The sequence below is a fragment of the Dermacentor albipictus genome, chromosome 3 (genome assembly GCF_038994185.2).
Source record: "Dermacentor albipictus isolate Rhodes 1998 colony chromosome 3, USDA_Dalb.pri_finalv2, whole genome shotgun sequence".
In the NCBI taxonomy this organism is placed as follows: domain Eukaryota; kingdom Metazoa; phylum Arthropoda; class Arachnida; order Ixodida; family Ixodidae; genus Dermacentor; species Dermacentor albipictus.
The window spans coordinates 107,455,311-107,482,611 of NC_091823.1; the positions used below are offsets into that span (position 1 = coordinate 107,455,311).

Here is a 27,301-nt window from a genome sequence, read left to right on the forward strand (position 1 = left end):
TGCCGACAAGACCAGAGTACTGTTGTTGTTGCAAAACAAAGGGTCGTCGACATAGCAAACAACAAATGAAAACAGCCGAACATAATTTAAGTGGCCTAACTACACGAACAGCATGTTTCCAATCTATCGCAGTGGCGTACTTATCGCACGTATTGGTGCCACTGAACAATCTGGTCAACCTCACAAGTACGTAATCACAAGCGCACTAGCCTTGTGGTCACTGAACAGAACGCGTACTTGCGTTGTAGGCAGACTTTTCATTTACGCTTACTCACGTTTCTTCCCTGAAAGTCTTACAGGACACGTGACTTAAACGAACAATTAAACTTGCGGGACCTACACACTCCGCAGAACCCTTAAAATAATGCGTCTTTTAATAACTCGTTCCACGCATACTTATCAGAGAAGTCAGAATACGGCTGCCCTCAACACACACGAGCAACCCAGTCATAAATCTGCTTCCTTCCGTCCACACAGGACACGCGTTAATGGAACTAAAAACGCTTCTCCGTGCAAATCATGCACTCACTGAAAATCTACGCGCTTAACCTTAGAAAATTCAAAAACACTTAAAAAGAAAGAAGGTTAAATAACACACGCGCTTTACCATAGGCCTTTCGACGATAACCTTGACCTTCAGGTTACTCACACACACAAAAAAAAGAAAGCCTATGTACTTATTATTGAACATCTCGCGAGACTACAGGTTTACTCAAAACGCATCTTTCAAATCTCGAGCTTCTCGAACAAAAACACAAACAAAGCTCATACCTTTACATATTGAAAGAAATCCTAGTCTCAAATCGCGAAAACTTTCCGATGCTCAAATTAAAAAAACCAACCCACTTCGTTTCTACGGAAGGGCTCTTGGCCTCCCTTTCCAAACGCTTACGTCTGACTCATACTTTGAGTCGAACCCGAGGTGGTCGCGGTTTGAAAGCTACTCTGGCTGCCGAGAGACAACAAAAGGGCTGATTCACTATCAGCTCCCCCAAGACGTTACGGTCTCCTGCCAATTTGCGTCCTGGCGCCCCGCTTTCCTCACAAACTCGATTGACCGCGTCGCTACTCCCCACCTGGTCTCGTCTTGCCACCTTGCGTTTCTTCGAACTGCACGCTGAGCTTTGAAACGAACTACGGAACGACGAGGAGTTTAGCTGCCCCGTGCCCTTTGTCCACGTCCGTGGAGAACATGCTTCGCGGTCCCCCTTTGACCGGTGGCTCGAGCGTTCTGGATGCGTCAACATCGTCCTTGACGACCGCACCTTTTTCCTCGCGCCCTGCCCTTTTGGGTTTCTCGCCATTTTTGGCGGCGCTACATTAGTTACCGTCTTTCGGTCTTTACCGCGCTTCTTTTTACTGCGCTTTCTATTTGCACTCGCTTTCCTGTCACCTTCTCGTGCCTCGTGCTGGCCGGTACACATTTCGTCGGCCCGGATCGGTCTCTTACCCGCACAGTCTGAGTGATTTACATTTAAATCTACTCTCACTTTGCCTCGACTGGCGGACAGCCCAACCGACTCTGGCACAATGCAGCAGGCTTTACTCGAGTAAGACAACTCGCACTCTTGCGAACTGCCCTCTACTACATTGCCCAGCTCACGCTGTGCATCGGCACACAGCCCGTCGGTATCGATCGCTGTCTCACGCGCACTGTCCGAATGATTAACAACTGAATCATCCCTATCTAGGCCATCTAGACTGGCGGAGAGCCGCACCGATCCCTGAACAATGCAGTTGTTCTCTCGTGAACTACGGAGCTCGCCATCCCGAGAACTACTCTCAACTGCATCGTCCAGTTCGCACTTCACTTCTGCACGCAGATCTGGCTCTACATGGGTGCTCGCGTCTGTCGCGTCAACAGTACCCTTTTCTTCGCTAGCAACCTCGCTAACATTACCAGCGACGCACACGCTCGGTAACTGTGCCAATTTGTTCGCAGCTGGCCTAGCTGTCTCTACAGTCATCTGTTGGCACAGCACCTCGTCGCTCTCCTTGCGGCCTTTAACGGCCTCTGTTGCCACTAAGGCATCGTTAGCAGCTAGCCTTTTCCCTTCACTTATGAATCTGCAGCCAATCTCACAGGCACTACTCTTTTCGTCGGCTTTTGGCGAAAATCTGCTAGATGCTTCCTCATTCTTTCGCTCTGTACTACCTGCAGAATTCTCAGACAGCCGTTGTCTCTGTGCCAATAACTGATCACAATACTGTATCTCTTTGGTCAGTGCTGCCTTCTCTCTCTCATACTTTTGCTCACTCTCATGCTTACGTTCCTGATAGTCACGTTCGCGTTTATTCTCACGTTCGTGACGCTCACACCTAAGAGTAAGTTCTTGAAGCTCATGCTTCCGTTCATTCTCGCGTTCTTGACGCTTACGCTCACTCTTAAGTTCACGACGCTCTCGCACAAGTACACGACGCTCACGCTCCCGTGGCTCCTGTATCACCTCCCAAGCAAGCTCAATGCTTTTGCCATCATTGCCACTATCGTTAATTGCCTTTATGATAGCTGGCGTCTTCATCCGTTCGTCCGCCTCAACTCCCAAATCGTCGCGCACCAACAACAAGTCTAACCTCGTCAACCTTCTAAGATCCATGGCAGCTGCCCCGACAGGTGGCTAAAACTGTTTTCCTTAATTAATTTGTGCAAACAAACAATGCATCAAACTCCCGATTCCCAGAACTATCAAAATGAACACACAACATTTGAGTCTGGCGAATCATAAGGAAAAAAACCACGCACTCACTTACGGTTGCAGCACCCTGCCATCCGGTTCATTCGTCTGCTGTTCCCGGTTCCTCCGGACTCCCTGGGTCGAAGGCTCGCTCCTTCTTCGCTACTCCCAGTTTCTTCAGACCTCTTTCGATGAAGGCTCTCTCTTCTTCGCTCTTCCCGGTTCCTTAGGATCTCTCTCGACGAAGGTTGATCCGTAGCGCTGCCACCAGCTGATGCATTCGGAGGCGATCCTACCGCTTCCAACCAAATGTAGGAGTTGGAGGACGGACTTCGGGATGAAAACCAAACTTGGGAGGGTTTATTTTACATTATATACAAAGAGGTGAGAGACAAGTAACAGTTGTACAGTCATTACGGGCCGGCAGCAACTCGGACGCTGCGGCCCGTGGCAAGAAGTTCGAGAGAGGTCAATGAGGGAATCAGGGAATGCTCTGGTCTCTCTGGAATGCTTCTTTTAAACCCTTCGAGGACTGGAAGTCGCGTCATGTTCGACCAATGGGAGAGTCCGCTCAGATGACGCCATTTTCAGCCAATGGTTGTCGCCCGTATCGCGTTGTCACACCCAGCGGCTCTCTGCGGTCTTGCCTCGCAGACTTGCAATGCGCTTCTTCCAAGGCGGAGAATGGGGAGGTGCTCATGCTCCATTGTCCGAGTGCCCACCTGCTCCCGGTTATCGGCCACGCAGCGGTAGCAAATGTCTTCTTCAAAGGCGATGAAGAGGTACGCTTGGGCCTTCCCGGCACGTCCAGCTGTCACGGTGCATTACCGCCGTCTTGGTTTGGCACCCACTTTACTTCCAACAATGCCGTGCTATCCCCTCGCTTTCTGGAAAAGTCAAGCATTGAATAGTTCCTCGGCGGCACACGACCTGGGGGCCGCAAACTTGTTTGCACGTGTCTTGTGGCCTTCAACTTGTTTGCTCGGGCGCTCCTCTGGAATGTGCTTTCCTGCTTCTGCATTCCTCAATTAGCTGTGCTGCGATTCGATGTGGTCTGGGGAACTCGAAGTAGCCTCAGGAAACGGCGCCATGTCTAACAGCATGCAGATTTGTTGAAGGACACGAAATATTGAATGGCGACGACGAAACGACCATTGCAACGTTATGACGTCTGTATGACGACGATGGAAGGAATTGGGCTGCTAAGCACGAGGTCGCGGGATCGAATCCCGGCCATGGCGGCCGCATTTCGATAGGGGCAAAAATGCGAAAACACCCGTGTACTTAGATTTAGGCGCACCTTAAAGATCCCCAGGTGTTCCGAATTTCCGGAGTCCCCAACTACGGCGTGCCTCACAATCAGAAAGTGGTTTTGGCTCGTAAAACGCCATAATTTAATGGCAGGAAAACACTGAATCATGACTACGGCGTGATGAAAACGGTCTGACGACAATTCTGTGACGACGCTGCAATCAGTACGACGGAATGGGGATGCTGGTGCGGCCCCAACGGCACAACGATGATGTCATCCCAGCTATGGCGTGATGAGAATGCCCTGACGAATATGTGACCACGACATTGATCACTGCAGCACAATGACGATGACGAAGTGCCATTGAGGGCATTATGACGACGGCGTGATGACAATGTGAAGGTAACGCTGGAACGACGACCATGAAACAATCACGAAGGCATGACAATGACTGTGTGACGACGACGCAACGACGTGCTTGCATGACTACAATGAAAAGATGACGACTGCGTGGCGACCAAGGCATGGCGACAATCGAATGACGACGTTGAAATGACGATGACGGCATCACGATGAGAGTATCGCTTCGAATGCACGATTGCAATGGAATGACCACAAGGGCATGGTCACAGTGGTATGGTGACGATGGCATATGACGACGACAGGACGACTACAAAATAACGACTGTATGATACGATGCCGTGACAGCGTGGTCTTGAGGACGATGGAATGATGTCGGTATGACTACAGGGTAGTGGTGATGGTCAAATGACAACGCATTGATGACGATAAAATGAAGACAGCGCAACGATGACGATGGCATGACAACGAAGGAATGATCGCATCGGCAAAAAGATGATTTGGCGTGGAAGGTACGACGACGGTGGCACGTTTGTGTTAGAGCTCACGTCTGCGCTTACGTACATCACCTGCCACATATAAGCGAGAATGAACCTTATCCGTTTCCACTGCGCACGGTACCTGTTAGCACTAAGCTTGCTACTGGCCAGTCGTGCAAGACAGCATGCGAAAAGTGAGCTGGGGAGGCAGTGAAATCTTGGCTTTAATAAATGCAGAAGAGCTCCCCTTGGCGAGAGCTCAGCAGGTTTTTGTGGAATTTGTTGCATTTGAACGTTCGCGAGTGCTGATATACTTTATATTGGACTGTATGTTACGGTATAAAAATTGCTGAATATAATAAAATAAAGTGAAGATTGAAGAGTTGTAGCATGGCGGGGAAAATCAAAATGGATTAAAGCTCTTCGAACGATCTACTATGTGTTGCAACTAACGTTAGCCAAGTTAACGTTAGCTGGAACAAAACTTTAGCTGTGTCACAATGTTAGTTGAGAAGCAGCCGAACTGTGTTCAGCCATCAGAGTTCTGTGGCCCGAACAATGTAGGCTTACAAAGGCGTCTTGCACCATGTATTTTAAACTTTTCTTTATTTGAACAGCTCATATAACAATAGCTGGGACACCCTGTGTAATATGTCAGAAAATCGCGCATAACTGATTGAGGATATTAATGATTCTCGTTTAAGCTTGCGGTCCACCAATGAATGGGTGATGTATATATCAAAGCACATTCTCAAAAACACGTACTGTCGAGAAGCACTATACAGGTAACAGACACCGTACCTGAAAACAGTTCCGTGAAGACTTTGGGGGCATCGCGTCATCTTGGAGCTTCACCTTTCAGGAATAAAAACTCAATGAGCTAAAATCATGCTAGACCAAAGTGCCGGAACTTGCTCAGCAGCACATTACCATGAATGCTCAAAGCTGGACACCGTAAAAGCAAGTTGTGGAGCCTTTCACTGCAGTACGCGTAAGCCTGGTACGTGTGCCTCACTCAATGTACTTGCAGGTGCAGGCTTCTTGCCTTTGAACACAGGGTGAACGTATTCGATGCTAAACTGCAGGTTGTAGTGCGACAGAAGCTATCATGATTCGCACTGGAAGGCATGCTTTGGCGATTGCATTTAAGTTTATGAATGGTGGTGGTAATACATAAATACTGCTTCCCCTTATAAGCATGCTACCATGGTTGACCGTATGATATGGTATGGTAAAACTTTATTGAAGTCCTGCAGATCGTGAGTCTTCACCGTGTCTCGTCATATAAATGCGTGTTAAAACCTAATTCACAGCATTCGTCTTAAGGTGAGAAGATACGCTTCAATGAGCCACACCGCAACTATTTCATGTTATCCAACGTGTCTCAGAGCTGTGAGAAAGACGTAGACAGCATAGCTAAACTAGAAGCACACAATTGACAGGAGCCCCAGTCTAGTTAGAAGATTTTGTCAAGCGCGAACGAAGAAGATAACTACTTCTTGGTCATTGTTTTTTCTTTACTTCATTTCATTCATATAATAAGGGTGATGCGTTTCTCTTGCTGAACACCTTATGGAACTAGGGCGATCACGCGCGCAGGTGAACCACTGGCGCCGTCGAGTTTAAGCGGAAGCACGAGGGCGTACGCTCCCCGGGCCGGCAACTTTTCCAGGCCGACAAGGTTTTCCAGGATAAATACGTTGATGCTCATCAGGGATCGATGCGCGGCAGATCCGTTGCCGGCGTCCGCAGAGGGCGTGTCAAGGCCTACGCCGTAAACGCTGCGCTTCGTAGCTAGGAAGGAAGCCGCTTCCGGATGTAGTGCTGGGAAATGCTTCTCACCGTTCTTGTCTATGCCCATGTACGCCGTGCGATTGGGCCAGTGCTGTGTAAAAAAAAATCAAGTTTTTTATTTTATTGGAGTGAACAGTGCACTTACGCAGATACTCCTATACAGAAGAGGAGGTCTTACAGCTGTGTGACACCATCTAGAAAAGCCGAAGTTACAATTGAGAACTAACTGAAAACAGCTGTGACGGAGAAATAAATGGCCGCTTCTCTTTGTCGTCACGACGATAGACTTGTCAGGCATCTCGAAGACCGACTAGGTGGACTCGATTATTCTGGCATCCCTAAGAGTTAAATGTGTTTTGTTGTGCTGGGGCGCACACTAAAGACGAGGGTCGTTGTAAGACACACAGATAAGCATAGAAGACACAGTCCCGTATATTTATCGCCAAAAATTTGTGTTCATCTCCAAACTTTTGTGTCTATCTATCTCCGCAAACATCGCCTCCGTCTTTAATGTGCACCCCGGTACAATATCTCATTCCAACTCACTCAAGAAGCCGCACTCCGAAAGTGTTTATCCGCGAAAGGAAGCGAACTGGCAAATTGTGTGTTGTAAGGATCGGTCGCAACGATCACATTCTTGGCAGTCTACTAAATACCTATTAAAGGAATCAGCTATCACCCCGTGAATACGTCACCTTGGAGTGCCCAGTATGAGCCAGGAAGAGGCAGCCGTTTGGCAGGCGCCCGTACTCATATTCCCATTCTAAGATATCGTCCACGGAGAGCAGGTACTCTGGATTCAACTCTGCCTGCGGCCGTACGTCCACGGACGCCACTGGCAAAAAAAGCAGCCTCTCGAGCGGTATCTGAGAGGCATCCCAGCCATCCTTGTAGAAGTGCAACGGTGAGTCCAGGTGGGTTCCACCGTGAATCGGTTCTTCCATCGCATCTACCTGAAACCTGGACCATCAGGACGGAAGCAATAGTTAGCGCATCTACCTATGCACTCACTAGCTACTATCGGCTTGCAGTCATTAAAGTTGTGCAGTGTTTTTTACAGGAAACTGGTTGACGAAAAGACGATTTTATGTTTACAGTTCAAATAAAGTGTTTCCAAGAGGAGTGCGATACTGGACTATCTAGTGCGCTAAACAGCTCAGTAACAAGCATACCGACGCTGGAACGCACACCAAAAAAGTGCTGGCTATAATCTGCAAGTTTTATTTGCGAACAAAGCACTTAAAGAGAGAGAGAGAGAGAAAGAGAGAGAGAAGGATAAATGAAAGGCAGGGACTTTGACTAGGACTACAATTCATTGCGAAAATGGAAAGAGGGAGGAAAATATTTATAGAAGAGGAGGAAGTGCAGTTTCAAAGTCGCTGATGTAGTGGAAGTTCTATGCTCGGTATCGCAGACGGCCGATAAGTCCTGTAGCCTTCAGAAATCGCAACAGTGCTTTTGTGGCCGTCTGCAGCTGTGTTATGCGAGGCCAGGGTTTCAAGACGTTGTCCATTGAGAAAAATGTCTTATCAAGCTGGTTTAGAGTTGTGGGGAGGTAAGGCCTTTCATTTTCAACAGACTGGCAGCAGCGCAGAAGGGGTTCCATAGGCTCCTTGGCACAGGCATTGTACTCGCTTTTATAGACTATTGCAGTGAAGAATGAGTACGCACTGGTGAACGCGCAGCCAAGGCGCAAACGACAGAGCACTCTTTTCTTAGTTCGGAGACGATCAGGTAACAGGCACAGTTTCATAGTAAGATCGAGAGAACGCAACCAGTGATGAGTGAGGTCACGTAAGTGCTAACTTATGCAATGCCATGTCATATGCTAGCTTGCTGACGCGCTGGCCTGCGTCATACTTCTATGTAGGTATAGAAAAAAGGTTCGTTGCTTCATGTGCTTTTCTAGCGGCTTCTGCGGCAAGGTGGTTTCAATTAATTACGTTACCAGCCTATGATCTCTTTTACACATAAGGAGATGTGAACACGGCGTATGAGAATAAAGTGAGAACGAAGATTCCCGAACAAAAGAACAAAAGATACGGAAACTACTGGGCTTGAATTTTAAAGGGAAGCCTCTTGTAGCGAACTACTCCGCGATCTGATGTGTCGTCGTCGGATGCCTGTGCAAGTATAAGATACTTCCATTGGTGGAACCGCACTCTCGGTTCCCTGCTGCACCACCAGATGGTGTTGCCTTCCGCACATAACTAGATTTCTCGTACATGGCTCTCACGCCACCAAGGCGCATCACTAAGCTAGCGCCGTAAGGAGCCCGCATGCAAGAGCTTGCATGTAGGCTCAGTAAGCGCCGATTCACGCCTTTTGCGCGAGGGCGCCGATTGCCAGCAACGCGTCCTTGCTTCCACGCATTGTGATGGCGGCGTGGGCGGCTGCCGCGTCACCACCGGTAGATTTTAAACAGCGCAAAAAGAAAGAAAAACCCACGGACGAGGAAGAACACAGGACCAGAGCTTCCTTGTCCATGTGCTTTTTTGGCGCTGTTTGAGATGAATGATCCGCACCAACTACCTCGCGCCTAAACCCTTCTATTTCATCGTAGGCACGTCACCTTGTTGAACCTACGAGTCGGCTTCGTAGGCGTGGCAACACGATCCCAAGAAGACCAAGTGTATCGCACGAGACACACAAATCCATAAACAGGGCAGCGAGCATGGCAAGGCACTGGTAACGTGTGGATGTGCTTCGGATTTTCCCCAAATGCGAAGTGGCAGGAACATACGACTGGACATGTGCTTGCCTGATAGTTGATGAAGTGCACGTGATTAACAATAGTGGTGGTGCTTGCCTGATACCGACATCTTTAGCATCAGTCCACAGAGAAGTCACAAACCCTGACGTTGCAATGCAAAAATCAGTGCGCTGAAGCGTGAGTTACTTTTATCGTTTTCTTTACCAATATTCCTTTCCTTCTGGATTTCCGCCACTGGTTGTCCCCTCCTTATATGAAAATGAGTTATTTCACATTTAGGTGATAACGCTATTTATTGCAGTGTTAGAAAACAGAAATAAAGATATCTTTAGTTTATAGTAAGTGCTTCGTGACGCGCATTCATACTCTCAGTCGTTTCCTTTCGTGCTTTTAGCATCAAAATTAATTCCGATAACGTTTATGAAACATCAAGCACCTAGCGGAAATCACATCACTCACTCATTCTTGCACTTTGGTGCGAGTTGTTTTGATTATTGGCATTATGATATACTGAATCAATTTGCTGGGAATTGTGTAAAGCTTCTGCCATATATCTCGCTTCAGCACTACTTGTCGGCACTTAACCGGCAACCTGTACTATTACACTTGCCAGGCACGCTTCTCATGGCATGCAATGATCGACGTCTTTCCCACATGAAGGTACCAATGTGCGCTCTCTAAAAAAATCTCAGTAGAAAAATTTCCAGTAAAACAAAAAACTTTTGTTGATGTCGAGTTATCGCACGGTAATCATCGTGTTATATATATTGGAACTTAAATCGCATTATTGTGAGAAATCAGCGATTACTATATCGCAAGAGCAATACATTTGAGCGTAAATTTGCTAGCTTTTATTAAACCATAACATGTTCTTCATCAGCGTGTGCTGTTTTCTGACCCAAAATTTTTAGCCGTTGAAATGTAGGCACTACGTAACATTCCTTTTTTACTCCAAAGCCACTCGAAATAATGGATTTTATAGATAAAAGAGAAAAAATCCAGTGGGTTGTGAGCCACGTCTCATATTGAAGCGGCCGAAGTATATTTCGACCAATAAAGATCCACTAACGAGCTCTCAGACATCCGTACGCAGGCGTTTTTCGCATTCCACCTTCAGGCTAACTGCGGCTGACAATCGAAGCTAACACAACACCCTATGCGAGAGAGTGCCACAGTCAATTAGCTCCCGTCCTACCTTTGAAGCATCAATTGAAATCGCACCTTGCAAATTTATCGCCCGGAACTAAGGTTTCAGTTTGTTGCAGAGCCCAAAGCTCCACGTGGTACAATATTGCTCGCTTAGAACTTCTCTAAGTCACTGAAAATTCTATTCCATACCATCCTGCCTCCGTAGCGTTGTGCAAAGTGACTCGCAAACTGAAGTGTTCGCCGTCGTTCCAGTAGACTGTTCCGTTGTTAAAATTGTACGAAAGGTCGACCAAGTCGTAGTGCCTGCACAGTTTGTACGGAACAGCGCCACTCTGATGTATTTCGTCACTCTCGGCATGAAGTGCCGACAGAAAGGAAAACAGCCACGTGCTGAAGCCACCAAAGTGCATCTGAAAGAGAAAAATAAAAGTTGTCGCGTACCTGGTTCACTTACAAAACTTTATCGTCGAAAGCATTCCTGTCTTTTTTGAAATATTATCGGCGTCGTTCACTATTTTACTGAGTACAAACTCTGCATTTGGGTCGTTTCTCTGGCAAGTGAGAAAATTGTGGTGCACTTCAGCCTTTTGGCATTACACTGTACTCCAGATTCAAGACTTCGCACGTGCCCGTTCACTGATTAAACATACTTTCTGCTTCACTGATTATCACTTCAATTTATCAGCTGTACCTCATATGCGAACAGCCTGCTTCGTTGATTTTGCTAGACGCCACAAGGAGGAACATAGCTGTCGGAATAAGGTGTCCCACAATTTCACCAAACTTTATTAGCAAGAAATAAAAGTAAAAATGCGAAATCAGCCGAAAGTGGGTCAGATTTGATGGTGAACATCTCGGAACAGAAACACTCCAGGAGAATCAAAGTGATGTCTTCAAATAAGATTGACTTTACATATAAACATATAGCGTAAGCGCAATAGAAACGAAGTAAATTACGAAGTTTTTGTTAATTATGGGTTTGATGACTAATTGTTCGTGAACGTTGTTTCCAGCAGAGCACATAAACTGCCTGTGTAAGCAGATATAGCACAGATAGCATAGCGTTTTTCATAAAATTACCGTGAGTTAACTTTGAAGTGCTTGTGTGCTATGTCAACATTCTTTGTTTTAGGGCAACTAAGAAATGCAGTTCCCACAATAGCGATGCCAGTTTCTGTTGCTGAATTCAACAGCCACTGCTCCTAGTTCTTAAAATTTTGAAACAACAGACCAAAGTGGTAATAAATAAGAAGAATCCAAGTGATGGAAGATATGTTTTGTTCCAGCAGCCCCGGCAATAATTCGAAATGGTTGAGGTGTCCCAGGGATCGCATTACTCCCTCTTACATGCGTTTAGGAAGAGAGGTAAAAACTGAACTTCGCGCCAGAGAACTTGATGAATTATGGTCATCGCTCTTAGTTTCTGGGTAAATTTGAGTAAGGATAAAAAATAAAACGTAATACTTTTTTTCATTCGCAGAGAAAATATGAGGCTAAGCTTTCTGCGCGCTTGTTCTTAACACAAATGATTGTCGTTAACTATGTGAGGTATATGTTTGCACGTTAGCAGCAGCACGAATAAAATCCCGACATATGTTGTCAAAGCTATTTTAAACAAAATATAGCTTGTTATCAAAGTTAAGCTTTGGTTGTGCATCTGCCTCTGGAAGCATAGAGCCTATCACTGTAACTGGGTAAAATTGGCGGCTTCGCTCTCCAGCCGGGCTTGGCCCCTCCTTTATACAATTTCCCCTTGGCCTGTAGTAACCAAATTAGACACAATACATCATTAACACCAACTCGGAAGAAAAGACCGAAGGCCCATCTTCGCGCCACCCCAAGATACACAGCATTTGGTTATGGAAATATTGTTAGTTGCGCTGTACAGAGAACTTGCAGCAAGGAACGCAGAAGCTTCTAAAGCAGCAGGAAGCACAGCAAATAATGTAAGGTAAAATCAAAATGAGCAGACCAGTTTCAAACACATATTGCTGGTTACTTTCGAAAAGTGTCGTCTTCAGCGAGGAATTTCTTCTCAAAAATATAAATGCGTTGACATGTGAAGAGCTTTGGCTGAAATTTACATGAATACCGTTTACATAAGAAATTATATGGCATAGAAATTTGTAGGACTCAAGAACATAACTGAGTTAGAATGTCAGTGTATGCTGGTAGCATTTAGGTGAGGATACTTGACAGTCAAACCATTCAAGAATTAGGAAGTGAGACATTTCTTCAATAATTTTAGGAGTGGTCTTCCACTTAGAAAAAAAAAACAATCTTTTTCAAAGATTTAGCAAAATTCATGTTAAAGTAGATAAAAAACACCGTACATTTCAGAAATGTTTCAAGCATATCATGAGCTGGATGTGACGATGGCTTTCGTGACATACATGTGTTGCCAGGAATTTAGTTTTTACAATAATTGAATATATTTTAGGGAATTACATGGCACACTCTGGCAGTGTAGTAGTGAAGTAGGGTAGAGAGGGCTTTCGATCAGATTTCTATGACTGAAATTGTGTGATTTTCACGTCGGTTTACAGGATTTCTCATCGTCAAATACTCCCAGCTATACCGGCGGCCCACGAACATGTAATCCGAAAAATCGCAACAAGACTCGTACACCTATGCTTCTAAAAAGACGACCTTCTCACCTTGAAAAGATTCCTCCTTGATTTCCAATTGAGAAATCCTCTGGCGCGTGAAAGTCGGGCTTCACGAAGTGCGCTGGTTTCGTACACTTTAATGCAGCTATCCACGCATGACTCGATGTGCATTCGAGAGTGTATGTATGTTAGTGTGTGCGCACATGCGTGCTACATTACGCTTCATTGTTTGGTGAGAGCAAGTAAACAAAAATTTATTTTTGGCACAGTTCTCTTTACATCAGGCTATTGCTCCCCTGCTAGCATTTCAGCAGCCGTCGAAATGGCACAAAAAAAATAAAAGAAAAACCACTTCATACCAGGCAAATTCAATTCATACTTGAGTGCATGAGTTTAGCTACTGGGCGCCATGACGATATGAATCAGAAAACCTGCGTACATGGCACGTTTGCACGAGTGCACTGACCTGCGAATAAGTACATATGATTCACAGCTGCAACATTTGTGCTGCTGGATTTCGAGTGCGGAGACAAGGAGGTCAAAATGTGAAGAAATACGTGAACGGAGCACCTGCCGTCGAGAGCTTTTGCATGGGCTTAATGTGATTAATGGGCGTGGGCTCGTTAGGTTCTTCAGATGAACTAAAACGACCTACACGTGGCCTGCATACATAGCTGTTGGCGTTACTACAACGATAAAGAACAGAACAGCAAATATAATTGCGACTTGTGGCCACAACATTTGAGTGAATGTAGAGAGAACTGCTCTTATAATTGTGAACCATCACGATTGCTTGTTTACGTGGCAAGGGATAGGCGAGGGAAAAGACGACAAGGTGACAAGATGGCAAAACGAGAACAAGATGAAAGCGGGAGCCAACGTTTCGACAGTGGATTTTTATGTTTCAAGGCAAAGGGATAGGAGAATTGGTACGGGAAGCAACCTCTAACAAGATGATTGGACACCAGATGCAAGGGGTGTGCTAGGGCATACTGAAATGGAGACAGCTGCGTTTATGCGCAAATTGGTTTATGTTGGATGACAACCGTGCCCTAATCGTGAAAGCTTCTGCTGAAGAAAAACGAGCCTACTCGCACTTGCGGGAATACGAGGAAAGGCCTCCCCTTTTCCCGAGCCCCAATCAGTTAATTCATGTCAATAGGGAAGTAGGAGCTAGGAGAGATGTATGTACAGAAGGAGGCCCCATAGTTAGAAGTAACATTGGGACCTTTTGTGCATAATGAAAAAAAATTTAAATATATTAGAAATCACTGTACGTGATATTTACAATTATATAAACCATTTTCAAATGCAGTAAAATATATACAAACAAAATACAACTTATGGCTACGAATTATTAGCGAGAAATGCAAAAAGTCAGAAATACAATTTTTGATAACTAAGTATTAACACTATAATTTAGGGAAATAAGAAGACGATCCTTTAAAAGCACTTTGGGTGCATGACATTTCTCTGATGTTACAAAAATCAAATCGATTGAGAGGTGATTTAAGCTACTGATCGAAACCAAGTTCAGTCCTGTCATTCATGCCAAGCCATCTTTTGCTGCGTCTTGATGTGCCGCAGAACTATGCAAAGGACAGTTAGTGTAAAGGGGTGAGAGTTACAGGTATATACAAAAGGGTCGTTAAGCTGTAACCGTAAATGGAAGGCTGCGCGCCACTATTTGTAAAGAGAACTTTCTATTTGCGCGTCTTTTTGTTCATTTATTTTCGATGCTCAGTACTCTCATTAAAAAGTACATTTAACGAAAGATAGTTTGGAAATAATTTTTTCCAGTGATATTAGCTACCGCAGCAAGGTGCAGGCCTCATTCCGAGATGTTTCGTGCAGGAATGTTATGTGAATTATAGATCTTCAATATGTGGACGTTTTGTTGGCTAAATATCTCCGGACGGCTTCGATTTCAGCTCGCTTTCTTCTCTGCGGTAGGGCTTGATTCCAAAGTCATAATTTCATAAAACAAGTTCACAATCACAATTTAGAATAACGAAAACAAGAGGGAATTTCACAGAAACGTGGGAGGTCAAAGTGATCAACAGTGGTCGAACCGGGAATAATAATGATGATGATGGGGATGATATAAGGATTTTGTGGCGCCAGGCCAGGTGTGGATGGCCAGAAACCGCCAAGAGATTGTAATTAGTAGTTGATGGTGGAACGACTTATGAAGGGTAGATATAACATAACTGTAAAAAGGCAGTAGCTGCATAAGTGCTCAAAATGTCCATGTATTAACACTATAACAATGATTGTAGTGATGTCTGCTATGAATACAGATTAGATATGAAGTAAAGATAGAATAAAGATTGTTGTTTATGAGTAGAGAACGCTCGATTCCGAGAATGATGAGTCAAATTCTGCATAAGACACAATTGCACGTGACTTTTTGCGTTGGGGTAAAATTCCATGCAAGACTAATTCGTTTTAGGAGGTGCATACATATAGCTGTCCTTGGAGCAGCCGTGGTGACTTCCACAAATCATGTGTCACATTCTACGACCTGCCACCGCCATCGGATTACGGCTTTCCCACCGAGTTTCCTCACATATAGAGAAAAGTGCTCTCACATCGCAGATGGAAGTGATGTGGCACAGGCCATATCGCTTACGGTTGAGTAAGAAGGACATTCATAGTTCGAAGTTCAGAAAATCTGTGAAGCTGAAATGTGATCTCTGCTTATGGAGGGACCATTCATTTGATTCTACATAAAAGCTTTCTCCAGGACTTGCCCGGAGGGTGCCTGTGGCCATGGCTTATGTGAATACCTGTAGTGAAAAGAATCCAGTGCCTTTAAGGTACTTGGTGTAGCATGATGATACTCTATGACGCTGTAGCGTGAACATGTACGTATCAGACATTCGCATTAGTTCACGGGACACTTCCTGTCACTGTCCCATGTTATGTACGACAATATATCAAGAATGTTCTAGGCTATTAGGTATTTGTTTTGGGGCACTTTATGTGAACAATGAAGGCACTTTTTAAATATTGCATGGCACTTAAAGTTTACATGTGCTCTCTGTTCTCACCAAAGTGCGTCCATGCATCTCAATATCAAGATCGGGGACCAGGCTTTTCTCTGGAGTGAATGTCTCGACGAGGGGACTTTTCATCGCCAGGACTAAGACAAACCACCTTGTCCAAATGTTCCCTCCAGTGAAATTCCGTGTTCGGTCACTGTTGATCGCTTAGGGACAAAAGGATTTTCACTCAGCGCAGCCACTGGCCTGTTTATGTGCAAACACAAAGATGGTATTTCAGTGACTAAAATTTAGCAAATTTAAATCTTGAGCATGGCTTGCGTCGAGACCTAAAATAATACACAGTTTTAGAATACCGGCTACAACAGAACGTAAACGCATAACGTACGTGGAGAAATAGCGTAGTCATCACTGCGGATGTTCCAAACGTTATTGCAGTTCTGTGGTTTACGTGCGCTATGATAACATACTACGTTATCTGACAAGTTTGACGTTCGTAATGTTTCCATACGTTAAGGAATAGCGTTGTCTAACATGGCGGCACCCATGGCTCCCGTTTCAGCGTGAGTTATCCTCATGGCTACGCTCTCGCTCTCGTTGACCGCCATCAACTATTGAAATGAGCTTTCCCTTCTTTTAATCTCGCCTTGAACGTTAGTAACGGACGCACAGCGTGTCCAATTTCTGAGATCGTTCGGCAATTCCAGCGTCCGTATGGCTAAACGAGGCGCGTCCGCACAGCAAAAACAGGATTGTTGCTAATGGATTGCCTTGGCTTGGATACGTCTGGTACACGTATCCTAAAACAAAAATTTTTGAAGGGACGCGCGCCGTAACGTCCCGCGAAGGCACTTTCGTTTAGCATACATATGACAAAAAAGCTTTTCTAAAACTGTCCATATTGCTTTTAAAATGTCGTATGCTTAATTACGACCTAGCCACCGTTCTCTCCGGGTAAACCGTTTGCTTCCCATACTTTTACTAAGCTGTATAGCGACTAAGTTTCATGGCTTGTCAAAAAATTGGCAGTTTCACCTGAGTGGCGAAGCACTGGCAGCGATAGCAACGTTTACCGTTGAACTTGAACTCCTCTGATGGTGTTCTATACGTGAGCACCGCATATGCGGGTGTGCTAGAATTTATGGCACCGTCAAAGGCTTTAACACGCTTTCCCGGGCACGTAATGGCATCGCACTGGAGCCACGTCACTGCCCGTTAAAAGGGGTGCCAGTGAAATTACATCGCTTTCAGATTGAGAGCACCGGAATCGTTTAGCACTTATTAGTAGTCTGAGGAGGTTTAAAGTAAGGCCATGCGCTATGAATGGAATATTTCATGACACTTCTAAACGTGCTAAAATTCTAAAACCTTCTGAGAAATAATTGGGAACCTGACCCCTGGTCTGAGCAACTTTGGTAGTTGAATAATGTATGTAGCATCAACCTTGAATATTGGTATAGATAAACGTATAGCATACATATGCTTAAATATATGCCGAGCATCACGGCAACGGCGAAAATTTACGTGGAGGGTTCATATAATTGCTATCGCCATAAAAAACAAACACAACTGACTTCAGCTATTCTTTCGGTGCTAACTCATTCACCGCTACAGCAGCACAATGTTGTAATAAAAAGAACATGTCCATGGTTGTAAAATTTTGGGGCGGAATTCAGTAAGCGACCTTACGATGAAAATGGGCATAAGCACTATCTTAGGAAAAAAAATCACTCACCACCGCGGCCCTGCGAATGTGGATGTTCAGCGAACCTGTGAAAAATGTCGCCTGCAACTGCTGATGGGGCTATTTTGTATAAATACGAAATCATTACATGGCCTATGAAGCCAAAAATTTCAAGGGGCATTGAGTTGTCTCCTCGTGGATGAATGCTAAAGCATTGGAACCAACGCACTATGTTTATGATCTTTCAGTCTCTTGTCTTATAACCGGTTGTGCCACTGACGGAGTCGCATGACTTCAGCGGCCACGTCAGAAGAAGCATGGTGACGTCGCGTGATCAACCATGTTCATCACAAGGTGCGTACAACGCCAGGCCGTGGTTTCGACTCCTACCAATGGTCGTGGTTTCGAGTGCCTTAATTAACTATACCTTAATTAACAGTCCCCGATTAACTTCGTCTTTATTAACAGCAAAGGTTATGGGTTCGACTCCGACCAAAGATCGAGGCCTCGAAGCCTTTTTGGACCATCATGTGGTCACACCAACGCCGGATTTTCCGCCTCATGAGCCACATAATGCTTTGGCATTAAAAGTTCGGGTGCATGTTGCACTTCCGCTTTCCAGGACACCTGGTAATGCGCCGTCTTGCATCATCGCGCTGCTGCTTTCGCAGTTTGGCTTCTTCGGCTCGTTCTCGACGCTTAGCTGCGGCTTCGCGCGCTCGTACAGCGGATTCAGATTTGCGCCATTGATGTTTCTCACCCGCCGTGGTTGCTCAGCGGCTATGGTGTTGGGCTGCTGAGCACGAGGTCGCGGGATCGAATCCCGACCACGGCGATGGGGGCGACATGCGAAAACACCCGTGTACTTATATTTCATCATCATCATCATCAGCCTGGTTACGCCCACTGCAGGGCAAAGGCCGCTCCCATACTTCTCCAACAACCCCGGTCATGTACTAATTGTGGCCATGCCGTGCCTGCAAACTTCTTAATCTCATCCGCCCACCTAACTTTCTGCCGCCCCCTGCTACGCTTCCCTTCCCTTGGGATCCAGTCCGTAACCCTTAAAGACCATCGGTTATCTTCCCTCTTCATTACATGTCCTGCCCATTTCTTTTTCTTGATTTCAACTAAGATGTCATTAACTCGCGTTTGTTCCCTCACCCAATCTGCTCTTTTCTTATCCCTTAACGTTATATTTAGGTGCACGTTAAAAAACCCGAGGTGGTCAAAATTTCCGGAGTCCTCCACTACGGCGTGGCTCATAATCAGAAAGTGGTTTTGGCACGTAAAACCCCATAATTAAAAAATTTAACGATGTTTCTCGTCGACTTTACATTGCATCCTCTCAGCAGGGGATTAAAATGTATGCCGTTCTGCGTGCTGTACGGGTGATTTCAATGAATGTATTCACTGTTCGCTTCACTTTGCTGACTGCTTTTAGCTTCAGTCTTACAGGGGTACGAGTGATGACATTTTTCGCTTGCTTACAGGGGCATGAGCCATTGAGAAGTTCACGAGGTTTTTTTTGTACCACTCCACCGCACGCTGCGTTTCTGTGCGTTGTATGCACTGTACGCGTCACTTTACTGCGGGCTTGTAGCCTCTTCATTACGAGAGGAATGAGCCATTGCATTTTTCGCTGAATCATAACTGATGATGATTTTTTTGGTACCATTCAACCGGACGACGTGTTTTTTTAAGGCCATCGGGTGCACGAGTCATTCAAGAATTTCGGCTTAAAATTCCGGTGCCAACATCCGATGGTACCAAAACCCACGTGACCATGTGGTGACGTCACGTTCGATATGATGACGAAACGTGATTACGTCCTCACCTCAAACGTTGCGTGATGACGTCATCACACCAATGGTTGCGTGATAACATCACCACTTCAAGCGTTACGTTACGCGATAGCGGCATTGTTACGAGACGACATCGTCTGATGACATAATCTGATGACGTCATCAGATCAAACGTGGCATCACGCGTTGACGTCTTTGTGAAATGATGATATCACCACATGACGTCATGTGATGACTCTTAGTGAAGCAGCCCAATGTGCGCTTCCCATGTGTTTCTACTGTACGTCGGGAACGCCGACGCTCAATGAAAGAACGGTGCCTAAGAACTGCGCTCTAAAACATGCGTATCATAGCTGATTGGATCAAGCAGGCTAGCTGACTGTTTGTCATCGTTCCATTTCAGAGAGGATGGCAATCAATCAGCGGCAGCAACGTCAGCATCGAATCCTGCCACTTGTCACGCCATGGAACATGCGCTCCGTGTAGCGTCGATGTGCGCAAACATTGCATTGCAGTTGCGTTGTGTTCCAGCAGGTGTCCCGACATGCGGCAGTTGCACATAACAGTTGCATATTGCAGGTTGCTGGACAGGGTTAACTCAAATGAGCTAGGTGACTTTTTGCCCACGCCCCGTATAAAGCGGGAGGTCAGTAAATCACTATCATCAACAGCATCGTATCGTGCCACGTGTCAAGGGATGTGACATGTGCACCGTGTAATCTCGGTACCTGTGCTTACTATTCGGTACACTCTATGGTGGCTCCTTGCAAAGTAGGAACCGCTGCTGTGAAGTTAATCGTAGAGCTACGTGCACGGCCACGACCAGGTAACATGGTGCTCAGCGTACTGATGTGCTCAAGCCGCAGCTCGCAGTCGACGCCCGGCGGACATTACAGATCGTAATTAAGAAAACAACGCAGAGAGGCTTTGCCGCGACGACCCTCTAGCGCGTGCTGCCGAAAATGGAGCTCCTATGGAGCCGCTCTTTAGCTTACGCTGTGACTGAGCTGGGTGGGCCGCGCAGGCCTGACTTTTTAAGCGAAGCATATTACTAGAGCTCAACCCAGCTTATCAGGCGCGGCGGTGTCGCCTTCAATACCACGTGACACCGTGACGTCACGACAGAGGAGAAACGGGGCTCCAACTCGCGCCGTCGCTCGCGGCGTCGCGTTGGTATATAAGCAGCTGCGCATGCCTCTGCTAGACACTCACGAGGTGAGATGCCTCCTGGAGACAGAGCTGCTCGTTGGAATGAGAAGCGAAGGTTGCGGCGTGCTACAGAGACTGTTTCTAGGTGGCTTTGCTACGGCGCAGCGACTATGCGCCCGGCATCGGACGCTGTGAGCGTCGAGCAACGCAGCGTTCGGCGCGACAACGAAATGTGCGCCTGAGGACACGAGCTCCTTAACGCTGTCGCGTTAAAATAAAGGCTAGTATGCTTCGCATCCTGGGCTTAACCTTAGCTAAGCCACAGCCAGTTTTTTTTTTTCGGGTACAGCGCTCGTCTTTGCAGTGGCGGGCATCGCAAGTTTGCGGGTCTTATGAACAGCTTTAGCTATGTAAATACGCTTTCACAGTGCAGCTATTAGCTGGTAAGTTGGTAAGGATTTTTCCTGTCCACATGTGCGAACTTTGCTCGCACAAAAATGTGGGCCGATCCCATAACTGAGTGAACGCGGAGGGCAGCGAGGGATGACAAAAGCAGCGAGAGCGAAAAGAACGCGATAAGGAAAGCGGAGAAGGAGGGCACGGCGAAAGCGTGAGAAGAAAAGCGTAGCGTCGCTCTAGACGCTCTGCGGTGACCACCGCTACGAAATGGCACCAGAGTTGCGCCCCGTCGCCTTTCCACCGATGACTTCGTTATTTTCCTTCGGAAGATGATTTTCACCGGCTAAGAAACGTTAAACATTCCCCGTCGACGCACGACGCGCCTGCATGTATAAGAAGTTTCTCGAATGTTATCGATAGTTCTATTCGTTGGCTGTTGGCACCAAAGCTTTTTGTAACCTGTTTGTATGTGCGACGCGAATTCCGTGGTACTTTCTGGAAGCTACGCGGGCACCAGATATTACCGTATTTGCACGATTGTAACGCGCGTGTTCTTTGAATAAACAGTGTGTTCAAATTTACGTGCGTGTTACAATCGTAACTATTTCTACTAAATATCCCAAACAATGCCTATACTCACTAAAAGAAACAAAATTTTATTGCAAGGTAGCTAGCCACAGTGCCATCGAAGAAGGTCGCGTTTGTTAGGCGTTCCTGAGACATGCGTCGACAATTGGCCGTGACAAAGGAATTCGTAATGCATTATATAGAACTCAATATGACTTTCTCTGTTCGGCAGACAGCGAAAAGGAGGTGTTGTCGGACTTTGCCAGCGACTATAGCTGCTAAGATTCAGCAGTGTCCGTGTCTGTGTGCTTTTGCATGTTCCACAAGGCCATTTCAACGCGTTACGCGTCGACTCAGGTTTCGCTGCATGATTCGCGTGGTAGAATCGGCACAAAGTTATTTTTGAATATTTGGGCGGTGAGATAACTGTGCGTTACAAACGGGGGCGCTGTAGAATCATGCAAGTACGGACACTTGTGCCTTCGACGAGCCATGTATAAAATCCGACGCGCTTGACCCGTAGATCAGATTTTCGATGATCGCCCAATCTGCGACATTTCTGTCTCTCTTTCTCTCAAATTGTTTGCGTCGATGTATCGTGAAACGAAAACACGTATAGAGCTGCGCTCAAATTTCGCATTGCGGAGTAACGGGATCGTCTGCGAATTTTTCAATTCTAGAATTTTTATATACATTTCCTTATTCTTCTTTTTCTTCCGCAAGACAATCCATTCATTTCTTGGCCAATCCGCATAGTGGGTTTTAGCCACACACTTGGTATGAAGCAAACTACCTTGTGCCGTTACCTATGCAACCGCTACATAGCGTGCCACCGGTTTTAATAATATGATGATACTACAATGTAAACTGTGCATGTGTCGACTCTACGCAGCGCACATATCACCTTACTGCATATAGAGTTGCTGCATGTAATCGCGTGTTAAGTGGCACGATACGATTATTGTTATTGTTATTATTATTATTATTATTATTATTATTATTATTATTATTATTATTATTATTATTATTATTATTATTGCGATTGATTGACATCTCCTTTATAACGAGATATTCGCAAAACATGACCTAACCTGCTTGATTTAATCAGGTATGCCGCACAAATATTTCACTCTAGCATTTTTTATACATATTCTTAATCTTTTTCTTCCTCAAGACAATACAATCATTTCTTAGTGAATCCTTCATAGTAGGAATGAGCATGGCGATAGCTGGCGGTGGCGGCGGACAACATCGCCAACTGGAACGGCTATTGGAATGAGCCCATAACAGCTTACGCTGTAAAATAAGGATCCAATATGTTCTCAGGTCTCAACGTACTCGGAATATAACGACTTTGTTCGAAGCTGCCGCTAACGACTGTCCTGGAATCTATTGCAGGCTTGCGCGTGTTATCACTGAAGAACACGCTTAAGATGGCCCATCTTTGCTCACGTACTTCAAATAAGGCAACGTCAAAGGCTGTGCGAAAGAAACAAGCCAAATGCCGCCTTATATCCTTTAACAGTGTTATATGGTGTGCGAAGTCATAGTCTTGCATTTCGTCACCATTGAAATGTGGCTACCATGGCCGGGAGCTGAACCCACGACATCCTGTTCAGAGACACAAAGCCATAATGGGCATTTGTTGACAGTGAGATGACGGACAAAGTTTTAGGTGCATATACCTTAGCAATGTTTTTTTATGCGGGCCTACCTGAACTGTCTTGAGGCCACCGGGGGACCACCAGTATGCCCGTTGTTGCTCCCTTCTCAAGAATGACCACGTTTGCTTTTGCTTAGTTTTGCTGCGGTGACGAGAATGAGGACGTTAAGCGTGACATAACCGACGATGCTACAGGCTCTCCGCTGACAGTCTACACTTCATCTCATGATGAAGAGGCCGGTATATACGATATTGCCAGTCCGTGAGGACAGTAACCAAATAAACATGCTGGGAGTAGGTTTTCGGTCTCTACACAGATCCGCACAGAAATGTCGATCCGGCTAAGTGGTTACGATGGCCTTTGATTGCAGTGCATATAGTTGACAAAAGTCGCGTAGAACGATGGCTGGAATGTGGAAAAAGTTGTCCGCGTCCTTTCCCAGGTCTATTGAAGAAATACAGCTGGTCATTCATGCCACGTGAGCGACACCTGCGTGCGCTTGCACCTTAGTTGAGTTGTTGGGAACGCACCTGGTTTGTTCAACACGGATGAGAGCACACAGGTTCTATGGCGAGTTGTATTCACACAGTGCGGTGCAATGAACTCCTTGCGGTAGGAGAAAAGCCTACTCATTTTGCTCGACGAAGATTTATCGTTTTTTTAACTGCCACTGCACTTCGGCCTATGCAGGAGAAATAACAACAAAGGTTAGTGCATAGTTCTTGCTCCTAAGTGTTCCTTATAGCACAGAGACGTACACTCAGGCGGGATATTCGCGGAAGGAGTTGGTAATGATGTAACTCTTGTTTCTCTGTTAGTTGAGCAGTTTGAATTCTGATCTGCATATATGTGCTCCTGAACGTCAGGTATTGGCGCCGATCGCATAAGCAATCTAAAAACATCACAGCGCTTTGTCGCGTGCCTCACAAATGCACTTTTTTAGAGTGAAAGGATGCATTTCGGGAGGAGTAATTTATCCTGGGAAGGGAATTAGTGCTGTTTAGCTCAATGGGCTTGAAGCGGGACGAAATATATTCAGAAGCCCTCCCCTGCCGGTGTGGTTGGCACTTTGTTGCTTTCGGACGAGAAAACGCGCCAAACTTAATTGCACATATATTTCTGCTAATATACACACGAGGAGCGAAGGGAGGACAAGCTCAAAGAAGCTATTGTAGAATTTCAAATGAAGGGCAGCCATGATTATATTGGCGAGCATAGCGAATACGCAGAAGTAAATGAAAGACGTGAAACAAAAAAGTTGCGATAACTGTAGAGAAGTATCAGATTTTAAACAACAGTAAATACTTTAACTAATCAATAAATTGAACTATTATGAATACTTCCAGGGCCCGAAGGCACCACAGAGAGGGGTGGCATGGTTACAAACGTGTGCTGCAGTGAAATAACACATAAAGCGTTACAAGGCATTTTTCAAGGCGATCTTGAATCGTTCTGCATCTGAAATAAAATATATTATGGGGTTTTATCTGCAATGGCAGCAATGCAGCAGGGAAGGTGGTTCCATTCGATGCTTGTTCTTGGGACGAAATAATCATGATGTCAGCTAGTGAGTTGCGATTGCAAGCTTACTTTGAATTGCGAAAATTGTGCGCAATCAGCAAATTTGTAAGCAAAATAAATTATGCAGGTCCCACAAATTGTCCATGGGAATCGGCGTACTCGAAACTTTCTTGAGCCAGCAAGGCGCAATTGCACATTACGCTGGGAAGCACTGGAGATTTTAGTGACGAGTGTGTCAGTCAGTCACAATGGCAGACCTTGTAAAGAAAGTCGAATTTTTATTCAGCGTCGCAAGGTGTTGAATCACAAAACACAACGTGCCTGACTTTGTGCAAATGCGCCACAGCGTCACAGTACGATGAGAAACGGGCAGAGAGGTCCCATAACTTCTACCTTCATCGTCATCATCGCTCGCTCTTTCTATAAACAATAAACTTGAACATATATATATGTTCAAGTTTATTGTTTATAGAAAGAGCGAGCGATGATGACGATGAAGGTAGAAGTTATGGGACCTCTCTGCCCGTTTCTCATCGTACTGTGACGCTGTGGCGTCACAGTACGATGAGTCTGTGATGAGTCTATATATATATATATATATATATATATATACATATATATATATATATATATATATATATATATATATATATATATATATATATATATATATATATATATATATATATATATATATATATATATACCAACACTGGGCCGGATGGCCCAAAGTTGGTTTTAGAGTTGTGAGTTGAGCAGCGCAGCCGACCACCGCGCCCGTAGATTTTCCGCGATGACTGCCATTTTATCTTAATATATTTTACATCCTACACAACATGAGTTGAAGGGTGACTCCAGCAGACTTGCATAGCTTGCATATATTGCTCTCGTATATATCGGGGTAGAAAGTTTTCAGTTACACGGGACTTGTGTAACCTTCCGTTCGTAATCGCCTCCAAGTAACGGACTCAGCACTGTTCAGTTTAGTGTGATGTGGTGGTAATACTCGCCGGCGATTTCGATAGAATTTGTTAATATCGCTAAATCATGTTAATCTGTCTTTTTCTCTCCAGATATCCTCCTCCGCGTTCTCCTGACCCATGGAAGTCACTCTTTGCTCAGCTCGGCGAGTAAGACCTCGAGCTTCGCGGTGTGCTACCTCGTTGGGGTTGATTGTGGGAATGCCTGAGCTCGTATGCGCTGGGAACCAGAGCAATGGCCTGCCGTTCTTCTCTGCGTTGGAGAATTTTGCTTCGTTAACTCTGCTGATGCGCCACGCCTCAGGAGAGATCCTACGTTTTACATAATTTTTAATGGCCGCCTGAGAATCATCAATGATGCATTCAGCATTCATGCAGACCCATTCTAGTGCAATGGTACTAAAGAACGAGAATGGCTTATAATGGTCGGAGAAAGTTTGGTAAGTGTGATAAGGATCAATAAGGGCTGAAAACGGTTGAATTAAATCCGATTAGGTTGATAAGGGTTTATAAGTGTCGATAAGGGGTGGATCGAGTCCGATAAGGTTGATAACGACCGATAAGGGTTGATAAGAGATTATACTGGTCGGAATAAGAGCTAAAACAGATTACAAGACCCAGAAAGCACACATTTAATGAGCCGTCCACTGCTTCATCAATAGCAATAAACGTATGTCGCGTCGCATGCATGGAAATGAGCAAGAGGCCCATTGCTTACGCATACTTAGACAACTCTAGTGGAGTTTATGCATATTATTTTCAGATGTCCAACACAAGGCGAGAAAGGAAATACCTACCTGCTTACACGCCTACTGGTCTGCCCGCCTGGAATGAAGCAAAGAATGCTTCGCATTAAAACATGTCAGTGGTCGTTACAAAGACATATTGAACCGATCGAACAGTGCTTTACTGCGTTCGTGAAGAAGGAACGGCAACTCGACATTTCATATTTGGCCCTAATAAACCACAGCACACATATAGGATCGCAGTGATCATGTGGTTGCAAGAAAATTTCACAATTTGGAAGATACAAGGTTCCACCTACTTCAATTCTCACAAGCCGCTACTCACCTTTCTAACGCAGCACCGAATATGGTACCGGCGCCTAGCGTATCTCAGCAGTAACGTGCCAATTATTAGCATATGCACTTCAACACTTTAATAAAGGATGCTTCTCTTCAGCAAGTGCAATGTCGCCTAAATATGCATGTCCACTACATCCACCTTTACCATTCCCCCATATTTTACGCAGATCCAACTTTACTTAGTATCTACTTATATGTAATAAGCATTTAGTCACCACTTATTGTGATGAGTTCTCCGGACTAATACTTGTAGTTAACATAGTGTCCATATAGTGGACATGTAATTTTGTCTGCTGTGGAAGTGCTCATTGTCTGGTGACGCCTGTCCCCTCGTGCATGCCACAGTCCAGCAAATCAGAACTTCAGTAGCAGAACAAATGGACAGATGAACTAGGTGCGCACTTAGAGAAG

General features: G+C 45.4%; 1 protein-coding gene across 1 annotated transcript; it reads right to left on the minus strand.

Moving 5' to 3' along the window:
- Positions 1–6,323: 6,323 nt before the first annotated feature.
- LOC135904906 (isatin hydrolase-like) lies at positions 6,324–26,977 on the minus strand. The gene is made up of 5 exons (XM_065435910.1): positions 26,877–26,977; positions 26,603–26,630; positions 10,612–10,832; positions 7,256–7,520; positions 6,324–6,651 (listed from the first exon to the last, which is right to left on the minus strand). The coding sequence occupies exons 3-5, from the start codon at positions 10,830–10,832 to the stop codon at positions 6,337–6,339; spliced, it is 801 nt and encodes a 266-aa protein (XP_065291982.1). The 5' UTR covers positions 26,603–26,630; positions 26,877–26,977; the 3' UTR covers positions 6,324–6,336.
- Positions 26,978–27,301: the final 324 nt, after the last annotated feature.